The sequence below is a fragment of the Festucalex cinctus genome, chromosome 16 (assembly GCF_051991245.1).
Source record: "Festucalex cinctus isolate MCC-2025b chromosome 16, RoL_Fcin_1.0, whole genome shotgun sequence".
In the NCBI taxonomy this organism is placed as follows: domain Eukaryota; kingdom Metazoa; phylum Chordata; class Actinopteri; order Syngnathiformes; family Syngnathidae; genus Festucalex; species Festucalex cinctus.
This window is the reverse complement of record NC_135426.1, coordinates 25,105,454-25,119,518: the sequence shown is the minus strand read 5'-3', so window position 1 is coordinate 25,119,518 and position 14,065 is coordinate 25,105,454. Positions and strand designations below refer to the sequence as shown.

The following is a 14,065-nucleotide window of genomic DNA, read 5'->3' as shown; positions in this document are numbered from 1 at the left end:
TATTTGTTTTATTTTTTGATTTTTACATGAAATGAAATTAAGCCATCATCAAATCTCAAAAAGATGACAATATTTTATTTTTATTCAAACAATTGTTTTGACAACAAAAAGAAATATGACGAGTGAGCACACACAGTAAATACATACATAAATACATTGACAGATATTGCACTCTTGTTGGCATGGGTGGATTATTTTGCTTTCAGAAAATAACAAAAACCTGAGAAGAAAAAAAACCCAATTGATTCTTGCAAAATCTGTACATTATAAAGTGCATGCATGCTTGTCGAGGCTTGGCATGTAAATCATTTGCAGGTGAAAGATGATTTCATATTCTGTTCACTAGTGTGGCGATCACTCAAACACATTTATTGACAATATTACCACTTGTTTGATATTATTGTGGCTTGAGTAAAAGTTTCTGTGCTTCTGTCTATGAAGACTGAAAGAATTAACTGATCAGTTTTTTTTTTTGACAAAGTCCTAAATGAGTTTTGAACAGCAGTTCTCAAACCAGGGTTCCTTCTGTGAGCCATAGCTTGGGGGTTGCATAATTATTCAAAATAAATAATTATTTGGTAGTATTTTAGAGAAATAAGAATAAAGGTGTCCTTTACGGAATAAATGGTGTGATAGTGCAAAAATAAAACTTCTTCTTTTGTTGAACTTTTTAGCTTGACTTTTTATCTCGAGTTCGACGACTTTTTTTCTTTAAAAATGACTAGTTTTTCTCATAACATTAAAGCTTCTTTTCTTGAAAAATGTGAATTTATTATGGTAACATTACGCCTTCCCCCCCCCAAAAAAATAGGCAACTTTTTTCATTCCAGTGGAATTTCGGGCTACACGTGGTATTAATGCGTCATTGCCACGAGGAGTATGACGCCAATCTTGTGTAAAAAAAAAAAAAAAAACACATCTCCCCTGGACACAAAAAGTAGCAAAAGCCCTGGCTCAGATGGCCTGTGGCGGAATAATAGTCAGAAGAGTGCGTCCGTCGAGTGGCGCGAACAGCGGGTACACCTTCTCCTTGAGGTTCCCCGTGAAAGTGTAGATGTGTGTCTTGCTTTCGGCATTGTAGAAGGACACCTGACCCTCCTCATAGTCCAAGTAGATCCCCATCCGCCGCGGCACCAGGCTAACGGGCAGCGTCGTCTCGGGCTTGGTGCAGGCGTAGAACTGGTGCGTTCCGCGCCAAAGGCTCCAGTAGCCCGTCTTGGGGTTCATGGGGAAGCGGCCGTGACGTTTGGAGTTGACGGAGGCGATCCCCACGCGCCAGTAGCCGTTGTTGGCGATGTCGACTTCCCAGTAGTGGCGCCCTTGGCTGTAGCCCTCCCAGCCCAGCACGCACGGCCAGCTGTCGAAGCGCTGCGAGTTGTACGGCAGGTCGGCCTGCGACAGGCCCTCTTGGACTTTGCGCTGGTCGTCAGATAGGGTCAGCCACGGGTGGTTGGTTTTTGGGTCCAGAATCACATCAGCTGTGAGGGAGGACAAATCTTTGCTGGTGAAGGCACGTATATTAAAGTAGAATAACCTTGTGGTATGGTCCCTATCGGTATGTGTGTACCCCACACTGCAGCGTTTGTGTTGGCCTCACCTTCCGCACTGCAGATCCAACTCCAAACTGTAAACAAGACACATGGATGCGCGTGAGTCCAAATTCCCACATCGTAAATTAATCAAGGCCATGCAGTTAAGTTGTTTGGTGAATAAAAACCTACCCGAGTTGGGGATGTATCTTGATGTCCCCACTTCCCACTTGCGCTGCTTTACTGGCAACCATAATTGCGGGATCATCCCCTAAAAAATTGAATACAAGTGCGTCAGTTATCCTACTTCTCGTCAAAACTGTAAACCTTCGACCCGAGTGGGGCAACAAAAAAACTTTACAAGACCAATAATCGCAAAGTTCAAAGTGCCATTTTGAGCATTAAAAAGAAAAGCAAACAAATATGTCCTTGACATTCTTTTATCGTGGGCAAAAATTTGATCCGGACTACTGAACATTTATATTTTCAAGGTTCCTATAATTTTCCTTGCATTAATTTCATCACTTTTTTTGTATTATTGGTCATTTTTATATAATTAAATAATTGCTTCCTGGTATATAATGAAATATTAAATTATTAGTTTATTAGTTATTACATTATGAATTCACAAAATGTAAACAAAATCTAATGCATTGATTTAAAAATATTTTACATAAACAAAAACACAGAATATAATACAAACTATTACTTTTTAAATGAATATTTGGTCCTTTAATGTAAATTGTTTTTTTTAATGTACATTAGTTTAAAAAATAAAAATATATAATTATTTTAAGAAATAAAAATATATAAAAAATAACTACAATTTAATAAAAATTAAAAATAAGTAAAACAATAATTAGTATAATATACTATTTGTCATAAACATTTCACAACTCAAATGTAGTCCTTGAGCATAAGTGATTTTTTCCTACTATTTTTTGAAACTTTATTTTACATATATTTACTTCTGTAATTCACTTATAAAAGGCAATGAAATTTATTATATAAATATTAGTGTTTGCTTCGTGAAAAGTTAATTATTCATTAAAATAAACTTAAATAATTTTGACATACAAAAGTTTACTTTTTTCAATATTAACCTATTCTACTAATAACTTTTTAATATTAAAAAAATTAACAACAAATGTTTTCCCATGAGTATTTCCATTCTGCATATAGTGAGTGACTAACGAGCTCCACACGTACAGAAAGGACATACATGAGCGTGACAAGGACAAGTGTGTCAAAGGTTATCGACACGTCTGCGCTTATATAAACCGAGTGACCCGACTCATTTATTGCTCTCTTGCACGCACATGCAGGTTTGGCATTATATAAATCACGCCTTATCACCTGTCTTAATGACTCTGAACCCGGTTACTGCTTTATTGCATGTAAATGCTGCCATCTTTATTTCCTTTTTCAATATGATGCTTTTATTTTGACATGTTAAACCGGACGTTGCGGGCTTACAGCGTTTCCGTAACTTGACACAGCCACAAGCATTGGTCTTTTCCTTTCTTTCGAGGCTGGTTGTTTATTGTCATCATTTTTCGTTAGAAAAGTTGAGAAAATGGATAAAGTTGATTTAAGAAGCTGTTTAAGCATTCATGACTGTGATGAAGAAGACTGCCGTTGATTGAGCAGGCCAAAGTGGTCAGTAGCATTTCAATTATCTATCGTTAGCTTAGATGCTAACACAATGCCATGTTTGTAGTAAATATGTTTGTTTTGTATGTCTAAACTTTTAGTTCTACGGTGTATTGCTGAGCAATAAACGTCTGTGAAAGGCACTGGGGACTCGCATGCAATCAATGGGCGGTATATTGCATCTTAACAAACTGACCTTTTTAAAAAAAATAAATAAATAAAAATAATTCCGCCACATTTGTACACTGCCGGCTCACCATGCTGTCTTCCTTGAGGAGCGACCAGGTGATAAACTCGAGCAGAGGCAGCAGGCTGACCAGTCTCTTCTTCTTGAGGCCCAGCAGGCGCAACACTTTGCCCAGCTCGTCGCTCTGCACACCGCAGCTCTGAAAAAAGAATTTCGCGTTGTGAAGTCCATTTAAATACAAAAATAATCAACAGAAAAAAATTCCGTTAGCTTAATGCTAACATATCATGCCAAACACAATTGACTGGCTAAGTGAAATTAGCATAAATGTTTTTTTTTTTTTTTTTTTTTAAAGTGGTTCCTCACCTCAGAAACCTTCTGCACTTCTTTGGCCCACTCCATAACCCTCAGTTGTGTATCCTCGTTGACTTCTAAATCCTTCTTGGGTTCTTTAGTCTCAGGTGCCGAGGGGTTCCCCTTCAGAACCTGAGGACGCACGAGTCGGCGCGTGAGACCACTTTTGAGCCATGTCACTTTCAGGTGGTTGCGAGGGCTGACCTTGTCCACATGGTGTAGTTCGCTCGCCCATTCCAAGATGAGTTTTCGGCTCTCCTCCAAACTGCGCTCGGTACGCGAGTCGGACTTCTCTGCCTTGCTGGACGCCGCCTCTGGATCGGATCCGGCGCGCTACAAAACCAAAACAGCGAAGCAAAACTTGCTCAATTAGCTTGGAATGGATTCAGTAAATTGGGATCGACAGCAACTTTTTGGCACCCCTATGTACCATTGAATGATAAAGTTTTTTTTTTTTTTTTAAACAATCTTATGAGACTAAAGCTATATTTTGCTTTAAAAAAAAAAAGAAGAAGAAGATGAATTTATGTTTAATATAACTTCGACAGGATCACAAGTTGTAATCTTACAAAAATGAAATGACCCACCTCTCACATTTAACATTTCTTCCCATTTTCATTAATTCCTCAGCAGACCAAAAAATGCACTCTCTATTTAGATTATTGTCCTTGTTTTATTGTCATGCCAGTCCACATATGAAGGAATGACCTTTTAAAAATAATTTATTGAAAACTCTTTTGTGGAAGCGTGTATCCACGGTACCTTGCAAACCTGGTCCACTTGCTCTTTCCAGTGTTGGATGAACTGCACGCACTCCTGCAGGCTGCGCAGGTCCTTCAGGCTGTTCTGGCGAAGATGCTGCTGCTGGTGCTGCAAACAAGTACGTTGAAGTTTACCATTCCCACACACTTCAAACACACTTTTTTTTTTAAACATTGGGAATTGATTTGAAAAAACACAACAACAACACGAAAATGGTTGCACACTTGTGAGTGTCCGGTGAGTTTGCTGCTTGCGATGGGCCTGCTGGGGGCTGAGCTGTGGACCTGGATGTCCTCCTCGGGCAGGTTCCAGCGCAGGGCCCCAATGGAGCTGCTCTGGTTGGTGCTGTAATCTTGCGCCTTCATCAGCAAGGTGTTCCCTGTAGAAGGCCAATCACAAATCGCACAATTTGTTCAGCAGCATGTCGCACGCATCATCTCCCAAATGTGGCATCAAAACTTACTTCTGTTCGGTTTCAAAATGCTCTTCATTTCCATCATCGTCTCCGGGCTCCTACAAAACAGCAAGCAACTAGCTAGCTAGCCAAGCAAGTTAGCTAGCTAGTTAGTCCTTAAGTTAGTTGGTTCATGATGTGACTTTGACAGCAATTGTATAATTTTGTCAATGTTAGCTGGGTCCTGGCTACCTAACTAGTTGGTCGGAAAATTATAGCTAGCTAGCTAACTTATTCTATATGTAGCTAGCTAGCTATAGCTATGTAGCTAGGTTAATGTCTAGTTACTTGGATATCAAGCTTCTTAGTAAGCCAGTTGCACAGATAGTTAGCAGCCTACTTTATTTAAAAAAAAAACAAAAAAACGAAATATAAATTTGAATAATGAAAATATGGTATGCCAATTACAAGAACTGATCTTTCAAATTACAATCTATATAGCAAAATATATTTGAATTGGAAAATCAAACAAGGCCTGCGGGTTGATTCCGAAAAAAAAATTCCGATGTTAATTCTGAAGAGTCGTTACCTGTCGAGTGGAGATGCAGCTCAGCAGTGGGAAAGGCCAAGTGGTTGACCTCCGCTGCCAGTCCAGTCGTTTTGATGGAATTATTGATGATCTTTGGACTCGATTTATTGGGAGGGGATACTTGCCTAGCTACCTTGAAGGAACCTGCCACCTTCTAACACACTGAGGGATTATGTTTTACAGCAGGGACAATAAAGCTTTGCCTATCACAAAGTATGACGCACAACATGAGTTTACAGTAGCCCTACTTGTCATACGTTATGGAGCCTTGCAATATAAAAAGTCTGTTCATGTGGGGGGGGGAAACAACCATATATTTTTTTAATAGCATTTGCCCTCATTTGGGTTGCACGTGAGCTGGAGCCTATCCCAGCAGAATTTGAGCGTGTGTGTCTGTGTGTAAAATGATGTGAAATAAAAGCTCATTTTCTCGTACTTTTTATTATTTCTTGAACAGAAGACACCCGTTCCATTTATAAAAGTGACATTACAAACCGATATATGGTCAGTACCTCATATATTGTATTTTGTACATTTCAGTCAATTCATAAAAAATGTTTTGTTTTGTTTTTTAAGAAATTCAACCAAACTGTCATTAGTTCCAAGTCTTGAAAAACTGCTTGAACATGACGGTCTCCTTCCCCTGTGGCAGGATCTCCACCTGAAGCAAAACAAACAGAGCTCAGTCTGTTTTCTTCAGTTATAAATTTAGCATATTTTGTTTGTTACATTGACTTCAACTTTTAATTGGTTTGCTTGTATCATTATGATCTTTTGTCATGCGTTACAACTTTCTGTCAGGTTACAGTTTTGTTTTTTTAAACAGTCCTCATAACATTACTACTTTTTCGTCTCACAGAACATTTCTTTGTAAACATACGACTTTTTCTTGTAACCCTAGAAATGACCTTTCCTAGCACCAATATGACTTTTTCTCATAACATTAGGACATTTCCTCATAGCCGACTTTTTATTGTAACATCACAACTTTTTGTAGTAACAATAAATTTCTGGTAGCATTACGACCTTTTCTCATAATGATACAACATTTTACAACACTCGACCAAGTGCAATTTCTGGAGAAATTGTGCGGGAATACTGAATGCTAAGATTTGAATGCATGTGGGATGCTTATGAAGTAAATATGGAGATAAATGATGAAATGATGACCTCCTGGTTACTGGGCAATGCACTTTAGCAGCTGTGCCGCCGAGCAGTATCAGACACCTGCTAATGATGATAAGTTATATGTATGAAAGTGGGCGTGAAAAGTGAAAGTTCAATGTCTGTCCCATTGAAAATGAATGGGGAAAAGTTGATATTTGTGATCAACTTTATATGTTATTGTGATTTTTATTCTCTTCACGTCTTTGCCGCCTAACAACTCCCACATAATACTTCAAATTTCAACTAACTTTAAAAATTGACGCCTCCCGAGGTATATATCGTCTGATTCCACATTATTTACAGTATTTGCACAATTTAACATTTTATATCAATTTTTCCCCATTCATTTTCATGTTCTACCACTGCAACATTTCCTCGGAACAAGTGTTTCTCATAACATACATTTTTTCCTTTTATAATTGGCTAAAAAAATATGTTTGTACTTACATACATTTTATAGTTTATACTTCTGATTATTATTATTATTATTATTTACTTGAGTCCAGGAGTTGAATCAGTATTTCTCTCCTTTCTCCTGCATCCCTGAGCTTTTTATCTGTACTTCTATTCAACTACAGAGTGAGTACTTTTCCCTCATCTGTGCTTTAAGTGAGCATAAAAAAAAGGTGAACTGCGCAGGTGATAAGGACGTCACCCACAATGAAAACATGAAACACAGTAGGAGTTGGCGGAAGGAAAACGATGGTGGTGTGCTGCACCTGTGTTTTCATCCTCGGGTAGTTCATTTGCTCAATGAACTTGTCCGCCATCTGCAGCGCCACCTGCTTCTCCTTGGCGTTGGCCCCGACTCCTAAAAGATATGATGTCGTTCATTAGATGTTGCCATTTATATGGTATATTAAATATCATGACCCCCTTGTGACACAGCACGTTAAAAGTGAGGCAAGAAACATTTGCACATGCTGCGCTACTTCCAAGTGGTTGACCTTTCCAAACAAAAATCTTCCCGTTGGCGCCGTTGTCCAGGATGAAACAGTCGTCACGGAGCAGCACCTCTTTGGCAAACGGGCTCTTACCCTCGACTTTGGTCAGCGACATGGAGCCAGTCGCGTCGGATACCTGTAATAAAAAAAAAATGGTACGGTGGTGATGGTGATGTTTGAAAAGTGAACCATAAAATAAGACCGCATGCTGCTGGCTGTTGACCTTGTAGAGAGAGGCTACGTTGGAGGCGTCTGCCTTGCTGTCTTCCTCCGGCGTGCTTTCGGCCAGCTCAGGCTTCGGTCCCAAAACCTGTTTGCGAAACATCCAACTTCTGGATTGCCCTCTTATTTACCATCAAATTCTTTACAGAGGAGATTGACGCCCTTCTCCAAAATGTGTTGCACGAGCATTCTCAATTTCCCTGGATTTACCTGAACCATTTCGGCAGGCTCTTCCCCCTCACTCGAGTCCACAATGCGAGCTTTCCCGTGTCTGTCGGCGTCCCGAATCAGTGAGGCGATCTCCCGCACTTTCTGTTTCTCAAAGACGTTGGCCTGTGAGCCAGTCCAGGACACGATGACCTGCAGGTGGAGAGCCTTACTTTGTCCAAATGGTTATTTTATTGGATGGATGACGATGTTAAAAAGAGGGTAGGTATGTTCACCGCATTTGTCAGTTCTTATGAATTTCATATTTTTTGTGATTCAGTACACAATGACTCAATAGCTCATACCAGTATGGTTTTCTTTGAACTTTGTGACCTTTTCTTTTAGCAACTTTTGATATTTTCAGTTGTAGTATCATCATAATGTCAATAAGGATATATATATTTTGTTATTCAGTTCACAACATTAGCAACGCTAGACAAACACTTTTGAAAGAACAGAAATTCAGCCAATGCTAGCTAGCTTACTAGCTTTTTTGTGCCAAGTTATTAACACAGTATTGTTTGTGCATAATTGACAGTGAAAAAGCTATTTACTTTGTGTTTACAGTTTATGTACCCAAGTTGAATCAGTACTTGCAATTGAACAGTCTTTCCGTACAAGTGTGGGTACTTTTTCCACTTGTGGTCATCACCTCTCCAAGGTCCAGGATGAAGCAGTCGCCTTTGTTGAAGCTCTTCCAGGACAGCTCCACCTCCTTGGCACGAATGTTGCGTTTCCCTTTAATCTGGTACAAGCGCTGCACCACCGTCCCTGAGCCTTGAGGCCTCCTGAATCCCGACTCCACCCCGCCATCCTGTGAAGTTTTCACATCATTACGCTTTTTCTCTTTTAGTTATTGATTACGTTCGCTGAAGCTCATTGTTCTGACCATGCGTAGACCTAAGATAAATTAATTCTCTTATGTTTTTCTTTTTCCACATTTTTTTGGACATAACTATCACTCAATTCAACACAACTCTAATACAGTATTTTAATGATGTATCGAAGTTTGTTCTTGACCAGTTAGCATAGCAGCTAACACAATGAGCATGTAAAATTCAACACATTGACTTTCAACCCTGATTGAGCAAGAATAGAATTAACTCGTTGTCTACATTCAATTGTAAAGGTTTTATTCAGCAATTGATTATTTCAGTATCTGAGTATCTTTTACAGGGTTGTACCAAACAACAAAATCTAAAGTTTGACAAACTAAATTATCTCATCGAAGTTGATGGTGGAGATAGACATTGATATTATTGCTTTTCTTCAAAACATAGACACCTGTGAAATAAATGTCCCATTTTCTAAGTGACTGGTGAGGTGCTGAAGGCCAGACCTTGTAGCTGACACCTCTGGGGAAGAGCGTCATGAACTCAGGGGACTCGTAGCCCTGGGCCTGCCGGTGCTGAATGGGTTCTCCGCCCAATAAGTCGTCGAGTTGGATGGCCAGCATGGCACATGCCACCTGCTCGTCGCGTGACGACTTCTCACCTGAATGTTGTTTTGAGGTAAAAAACACAAACACAAACATTAGACCTGACCTCTTCATTGGGATCCGGCTCGTGTCAACGAGTCTCACCTATCCACATGTGGAGGTCGGCTCCCAGTTCGCCACGGTTTTCTAGCACCAAGTATGAGTCGCCGTTGTAGAACGCCCCCACTTCGGAGTGAGGAAGCGGAACCGCCTTCATCTTCTCAACCCTCCACACGCGAAGGCCCGGATTTCGGACCTCTGGACCGAACTGACCTGCTGCGGCCTGTAAGGGGAGCATGCTACACAAACAGATAAACAGGTGAGTGACAAATGAAATGACAATCCAGTGCTAGTGTTAATTTTGTCAACGAAAACTAAACAAAGATACATTTCGTCAACACATATTTTTCACCGGACTAAAACTAGACTAGACTGGAATAAAACCCTCATTAATAAACAATAACTGGGACTAAATCAGTATGCGTTTTCGTCGACGACTGAAGACGATGAAAATGTACTTCACTTAATAATAACTGGACTAAACTCTATGGGCATTTTAGTTCAACAAAACGAGACGAAAATTAGCGGATTTTGTAAAATATTGTCCCTGCTAATCTGTCACTGTGACACTGTCATGTGACATATTAGTCACACCCCCTTTCAAATCTGCAGCAAGTGAGTGCAACATGCACAAACACGTGGGAAAGACAGGAAGTGAATGAATGGTGAAGAAAAAATAAATAAAAATTGTTTTTCGTCCAAAAGTTGAGATAAAATTTTATGTGAAATAGTTTTAAATCCGAAATGTTCAACATAATCTGCTGGAAAAAAATACAGGGGTTAAACGATTGTCCTGACTAAAATTAGACTAAAACGTTGACAGTTTTTGTTGACTAAAACTAGACAAAATTGTTTTCTTGGAATAAAATGAAGACTAAAATGCTCGATTTATAGTTGACTAAAAATGGACTAAATAAAAGCGAGATGGGGTTGACTTGACTAACTATGACAAAAACTATAACAAGCAGGTTTGAAACTGTACTAAAAGTGAGACTAAATTTAAAAATGGTGGATAAAATGAACACTATCCAGTGCTTGTCCTCATTAGGGTTGTGGGAGAACTGGATCCGATCCCAAACTGTGAGGTAGATGTGCAATCCCCTGTTAAAGCATGTCAATCTAAGCGTAAGAATAGAAAAATCAAGGTTCTGAAAGAAACGGGATGTATGAACATGTCAAGTAAGGAGAAGCGAAAGCACACAATCTTTACCAAGTTTCCACATGGTCACAATCAGATCTTGACTTCCCTTCTGCAATCTACTTCCTCTTTTGATGATGTTTAAGGAATTGATGCTGATGTTCATCTTTGTATACCAAATAGTAATATTTTGGTTTGGTTATGGTGCCTTAGGATGTGAAATATGTGCCTTGGCTCAATAAAGGTTGGGAAACACTGGAGTCAATGATGGTACATAATCTCTGCTTATGTGGCACAGCAATATAATAAAGACGCCCGAGGCGGGTGATTGTAGTTCCTTATCGTGTTGCTGCAGAGGGATGAATAAATATTAAGACAACAAGGGTGGAGCATATATGTAACACCGGAGCTGTAATGGAAGTCAGCAGTTTGTGTTTCACCGCAACAGAGGCGCCAGGTTGTAACTAAGAGATAAACAAGGGCTGGGAGTGACAATTAGCCTTAAATGCGGAGACCAAAGGGCACGGATCCACGATGCAGATATCAAGATTTGACCACAAAACGCTCCCCAAAAAACAGATACAAGTGAACCCTTGCAAAAGAGCAACATGCACTCAACTGGATGATGTGGCCTGGTGCCGTGCTGTCCGACTCGAGCTCCATCCTGAATGGGTTCTGGAGAGTCGGATGGAGGGGTTCCGGCGAGGTGTTTGTGCTCAGCAGTTCTGGGGTTGTTTTTTTTTAACTGAAGTAACTGAAGCCGGTGTGGTGAAAGACGACCTCGGGTGGAAGCAGGGGAGGATGGCGTTGTGGTAGAGTCGGGTTCCTGCTGGATACAGGCACTTTGGGGACAGGGCCCTTATGTCTACTCTGAGACTCATCAAGTGCTCCACCTTCTGCACATTTTTTTTTTTGGTGCAGCTTTATTTTTAAATTAACATTTAGAAATCCCATTTTAATTAGGACAGCTTATCGAACCATTTTTTTTTATTGATTTTCATTGGGTGAGGGAATGAAATAAAATCAACTTTTTGCTGATTTATATATATTTTTTTGAAGCAGCTAATAACTATTTTTGGTTTAACGCTTGCTTATAGTTCCACCGTCGACCACTAGATGGCTGCACACTTATTTCGTTTGAGACGGTGTCAATTAAAGACCAAGAACGAAGCAGGAAGTATTTCAGAAGATTTTAGTTTTTGTTGAAAATTATTGAATGTCATCAGAAAGTGACAGCTGTGGTTTAATTTTATAATATACTATCTTTGGGCAGGATAAGTTGTATATTTTGAGATGATACAGTAAGTTAAGTTTGATAGTTCTCTCTTACACTTCACAATATTTGTGTTGCTCTTGCTCGGTCACTATACGTAGATAAACAAAGACTTATTGTTTGTAGTAAATAGTTATTTTTTTGACAATGGAAGGGAAAGTTGGATTAAAAAAAATGAAGTGTTGGGAATCACTGCAGTAGCTTCCCCGCTCTCACTGTCAGGAAGTGTGACGGTCAGCCCAAAAAAAACAAACAAGGCCGCAGTTACTTGCCACTCGATGTGGACGATCAGTGCAATCAAAGAACATTTTCGCCAACGACAACAACAAAAAACTGAAGTAGCTTTGTATGGCAAACTGACCATTTTCATTGTCTTGTCAGAATACTGAATGGGACTGAAGAAGAACATGAAGGCCAAAGAAGGAAAGCATTTTGAGGAGCAAGGTTGAAGATTTACCTTGGACAGGAAGCTGCGGGACCAAACAGGCAAGGAGTGGAGAAAATAGTTCCCAAACACACAAATTCTTTCTCATACACACACTCTGACTCACATATAGACTACATATTTCCTGCCTGTGTCAGCCCAGCCCCCCTCTGTTGCAAACACAAGACAAATATGTGATTGAATTGAGACAAGGGGGCGGGTGGTTTGTATCGACTGATGGAATCCGATTGAACCTCATTCCATTTGAGCAAATGGTGATGATTTTCATCATTTTCTACGATTAACCGATTCACAATGTGGAATTCGACACTTCAGATAATGATAATGACTTATATCACTGTGACTACTACACTGAAGTAACACGATCTTAGTAAGGGGAATACCTCCGCAGGTACTGTAGTTGGCCTTTGAATGACTCATCCTAGAACGTGTTCAGACACAAGACGCAAGATGGTGCTTACATAATTGACATGCGTAGCTACTGTTTTATTCTCAAGCGGACATCAATTGTATCTATGATTTACAGTAAGCGGTAGTAAATGGATGGATGGATGATTTACACTATGTACAGTGGATGTAAAAAATTGTCACACCTCCCTTACATACCCCCGAGAGAGAAAAAGGCTCTATGCCCATAAAATCCAAAATACAGTGGCAATTGTTTTGATATTTTAGGTAGAAGTTGACATGAGTAGGGATGTGCAATTTGTTTAGTTTAAAAAAAAACACAACCTTTGTTTGAATTCTTATTTCTTTCTCTTTTATCTTTGCTCTTGAGATTTGTTGTGTATGCTGTCTTATACATGTTAACTATTTTGCTTCTGTGTGCTATGTTGTGGTTGTAGATTTCAATTTGTCAAAGAATTTGGGGAGGGGAATTTACACTCACGGCAATTTCTTTATATGCAAGGAAACAGCGTCCTCTTGTGTGCTGTGCAGGTGCAACACACAGTTGTGCTTTCTTGTGAGCTAATTAGCTAAATTTGTTTACAATATTGCCCTGCGATTGGTTGGCAACCAGTCCAGGGTGTCCCCCGCCTACTGCCCAGAGCCAGCTGAGATAGGCGCCAGCAGCCCCCGCGACCCTTGTGAGGAATAAGCGGTCAAGAAAATGGATGGATGGATGGATGTTTACAATATTTGGGGGTTACAAGTTTTCCTTGTTTGTAATTGCAAATTCAATCTATATGTCACTACTGTAATTTTTGTCCATAATGTAAATGTAGGCGGCACGGTGAATGAGTTCTGAGGACTCGGGTTCGAGTCCGGGCTCCGGCCTTCCTGGGTGGAGTTTGCATGTTCTCCCTGTGCCTGCGTGGGTCTTCTCCGGGTACTCCGGTCTCCTCCCACATTCCAAAGACATCCATGGCAGGTTAAATGGGTACTCCGAATTGTCCCGAGGTGTGCTTGTGAGTGTGGATGGTTGTTTGTCTCTGTGTGCCCTGCGATTGGCTGGCAACCAGTCCAGGGTGTACCAGCTGAGATAGGCTCCAGCACCCCTTGTGAGGAATAAGCGGTAAAGAAGATGGATGTATGTAAATGTAATAGTGATGAGAAATCACGAAGTGCAGCCAGTTGCAACACGCAACGATGGTACCAACTTGTAAAGTAGTTCAGTACAAATACTGTAAAATGTACACATTAAAAAGCTCAGACAAAATTAA

The 14,065-nt window shown here is 40.0% G+C and overlaps 2 protein-coding genes and 1 long non-coding RNA gene across 5 annotated transcripts; 1 reads left to right on the top strand and 2 right to left on the bottom strand.

Annotated features, from left to right (window-relative positions):
- Positions 1–58: 58 nt before the first annotated feature.
- On the bottom strand, positions 59–5,773 carry LOC144003132 (butyrophilin subfamily 3 member A1). 2 transcript variants are annotated; one of them, XM_077499013.1, is made up of 10 exons: positions 5,469–5,773; positions 4,949–5,045; positions 4,710–4,864; positions 4,486–4,593; positions 3,928–4,056; positions 3,736–3,855; positions 3,440–3,568; positions 1,722–1,800; positions 1,598–1,624; positions 59–1,478 (listed from the first exon to the last, which is right to left on the bottom strand). In XM_077499013.1, exons 2-10 carry the CDS (start codon positions 4,983–4,985, stop codon positions 955–957), a joined length of 1,308 nt encoding a protein of 435 aa, XP_077355139.1. In that variant the 5' UTR covers positions 4,986–5,045; positions 5,469–5,773; the 3' UTR covers positions 59–954. The 2 variants fall into 2 exon arrangements, with proteins under 2 accessions (XP_077355139.1, XP_077355140.1); XM_077499014.1 differs by having other exon boundaries at positions 4,949–5,041.
- Positions 5,774–5,890: 117 nt separating this feature from the next.
- capgb (capping protein (actin filament), gelsolin-like b) lies at positions 5,891–12,580 on the bottom strand. Of its 2 annotated transcripts, XM_077499015.1 has the most exons (10): positions 12,414–12,557; positions 11,303–11,509; positions 9,591–9,784; positions 9,348–9,502; positions 8,661–8,822; positions 8,012–8,161; positions 7,803–7,889; positions 7,583–7,715; positions 7,355–7,446; positions 5,891–6,129 (listed from the first exon to the last, which is right to left on the bottom strand). In XM_077499015.1, exons 2-10 carry the CDS (start codon positions 11,344–11,346, stop codon positions 6,064–6,066), a joined length of 1,083 nt encoding a protein of 360 aa, XP_077355141.1. In that variant the 5' UTR covers positions 11,347–11,509; positions 12,414–12,557; the 3' UTR covers positions 5,891–6,063. The 2 variants fall into 2 exon arrangements, with proteins under 2 accessions (XP_077355141.1, XP_077355142.1); XM_077499016.1 differs by lacking the exon at positions 11,303–11,509 and having other exon boundaries at positions 12,414–12,580.
- On the top strand, positions 6,132–14,047 carry LOC144003140 (uncharacterized). The gene is made up of 3 exons (XR_013278895.1): positions 6,132–9,519; positions 9,607–9,804; positions 12,338–14,047. It is a non-coding gene; the product is annotated as an uncharacterized LOC144003140 (long non-coding RNA).
- The last annotated feature ends 18 nt before the right edge of the window (positions 14,048–14,065 follow it).